Raw genomic sequence first — 2297 nt, forward strand, 5'->3', positions numbered from 1 at the left:
GAAATTAGGGACGGCTAGCGCAGATAGCCCTCGTGTAGCTTTGAACAAAATTCAAAAACAAAACATTTATTCATTAGGTTACACGAAAAAGTCTGTAATTATGAAACGTTATCATAGGGGGCACTAGCATAGCCCACGATATCTTTCTAGGTGAAACGCACAACAAACACTACCGCCGCAAAACGGTGAAAAAGGTTCGCGTTTAGAGTAAAGGTGTCTTCCTCCTCTCTAGCTGAGTACTCACCCCCCCACGGGTTAGTCAAAGGCAGCAACTGGTAACAAGAGTGAACCCCTTCACTGAAACACTTAACGTTCATAGCCTATTCCACTCTTTATTCAGCCACAAGTGATAAACGGGTGACACTGTTTAACGATAATAGATTAATATAAATATTTAGGTATTATTCTAAAAGCCCATGAGCGAAAACAAAGGAGACTATGTTATAATACGCTATGGACACTACTTCTATATCCAGTGCCGACGAGGCCCTACGCCCATCATCAAGGTTCATCGGGCCGACTGGGTTCTACAGATATAGTGGTGGTCTATGGCTCTAGGCGATATATATATATATATATTAGTAGTGGTCTAGGCAACATATATATTAGTAGTGGTCTAGGCAACATATATATTAGTAGTGGTCTAGGCAACATATATATTAGTAGTGATCTAGGCAACATATATATTAGTAGTGGTCTGGGCAACATATATATTAGTAGTGGTCTAGGCAACATATATATTAGTAGTGGTCTAGGCAACATATATATTAGTAGTGATCTAGGCAACATATATATTAGTAGTTGTCCAGGCAACATATATATTAATAGTGGTCCAGGCAACATATATATATATTAGAAGTGGTCCAGGCAACATATATATTAGTAGTGGTCTAGGCAACATATGTATATTAGTAGTGGTCTAGGCAACATATATATATTAGTAGTGGTCCAGGCAACATATATATATTAGTAGTGGTTCAGGCAACATATATATATATACATAACCAGTTTCCATGAACAACAAGTGAAGTGTAATTGATGTAAATTTTATTTAAGTCAATTACAAGTCAGATTTATAGATAAGAACTAATAACACAATACTATTTATTTTATTTTATTTTTTAGTCTGCTTATTTATTTATTATTATTATATTTGAATTAAGTTTGATAAGTGTGTGAATTGCACAGTTTGCAGTAGTTAGATACAAACAATGACGCCCCCTAGTGGCACAGCGGCATGTCCGTGGACTTACGACGCTAGTTAGATACATACAATGACTTGAGTACTTTATCAAGTGTCATGAAGACCGTGCCCTCAGAACCAAGAAATCGCAACTCATTCCCGAATCTATCAACAACAACAATTCATCTGTATTGTTATTGTTACCCTCGTTCTTAATGTTGCCCAATATTACATTTCTGGTTTACTTAATACGTTAAAGGGTTTGTAAAAATAAACATTACCTTCTACCATTGAAGTAAGAAGTGTGACGTTGGCAGCCTTCCGTCTTCCCGCGGGAAGGTTTAAACCAATCTTCTCTAGCTTCTCACGGAGAGATCTTCCTCCATTCTTTGACTTAGCTCTGAAACATGAGTTGCTAAATGTTCATCAAGTCGACAGGAAAAACAAACAGCTACGTCACTAAATAATCACATTGGATAAAATGTCAAAACAGTCTCGAAGAAAGACGTTCATTAGGGTCGGATGACGGATTTTGAAAAGGGGGATCCAAATCTTGGATCAGAATATAATCTTAATGATACAGATGGTTGTAATCTTACTTGTATGTTCATTAATAAAATAAATATCGTTTAATAAAATAATAATAAGGAATAAACCTTTTCCTGTTTTCATTAATGGTAAATCGAATAGTTACTGCTTATTTTACAGTTGCAAAAACTGAGTAATTAGGTCTCTATACTTGTCTTCTTGTTTTTTTCTTTGTTCGGGGAAGAAAGGGTCTGGAATTCCTCTCTGTGGTTCATCAAGAACTACAGATGGAAGCTAAAACAGAGAACCACAGATGGATTAATCACATCAAACTGACCTTTTCGTTTTGGTCATTTGTCTCCAAATGTTAGCCCTAATTATAAACTCCAGATTTATATAGGCAACCGAGGAACAATCGTTACCCTAATGGTGGCGAGTTCTTGTTGAACATGTTTGTTTTCGTCTTTCACAGATCCGTAATTCTGCACTATCATCTACCACCAACTGTCATGACATGTTCACACTGTAAATTGTACAGTGAAACAAAGGTCTGTACATGTGGTAAATTGCACAGTGAAACAAGGTA

At 36.4% G+C, this 2297-nt stretch overlaps 1 protein-coding gene across 1 annotated transcript in view; it reads right to left on the reverse strand.

The window, feature by feature from the left end:
• Positions 1 to 2207, reverse strand: part of LOC106477135 (transcription factor AP-2-epsilon-like) — a 7444-nt gene extending 5237 nt beyond the window's left edge. Inside the window, exon 1 of the mRNA XM_022380809.1 lies at positions 1465 to 2207. Within this exon, the coding sequence (XP_022236517.1) occupies positions 1465 to 1474 (10 nt within the window). The 5' untranslated portion in view covers positions 1475 to 2207. The remainder of the gene's footprint in view (positions 1 to 1464) is intronic.
• Positions 2208 to 2297: the final 90 nt, after the last annotated feature.

The sequence above is a fragment of the Limulus polyphemus genome, unplaced genomic scaffold, assembly GCF_000517525.1.
Source record: "Limulus polyphemus unplaced genomic scaffold, Limulus_polyphemus-2.1.2 Scaffold12959, whole genome shotgun sequence".
Lineage (NCBI taxonomy): Eukaryota > Metazoa > Arthropoda > Merostomata > Xiphosura > Limulidae > Limulus > Limulus polyphemus.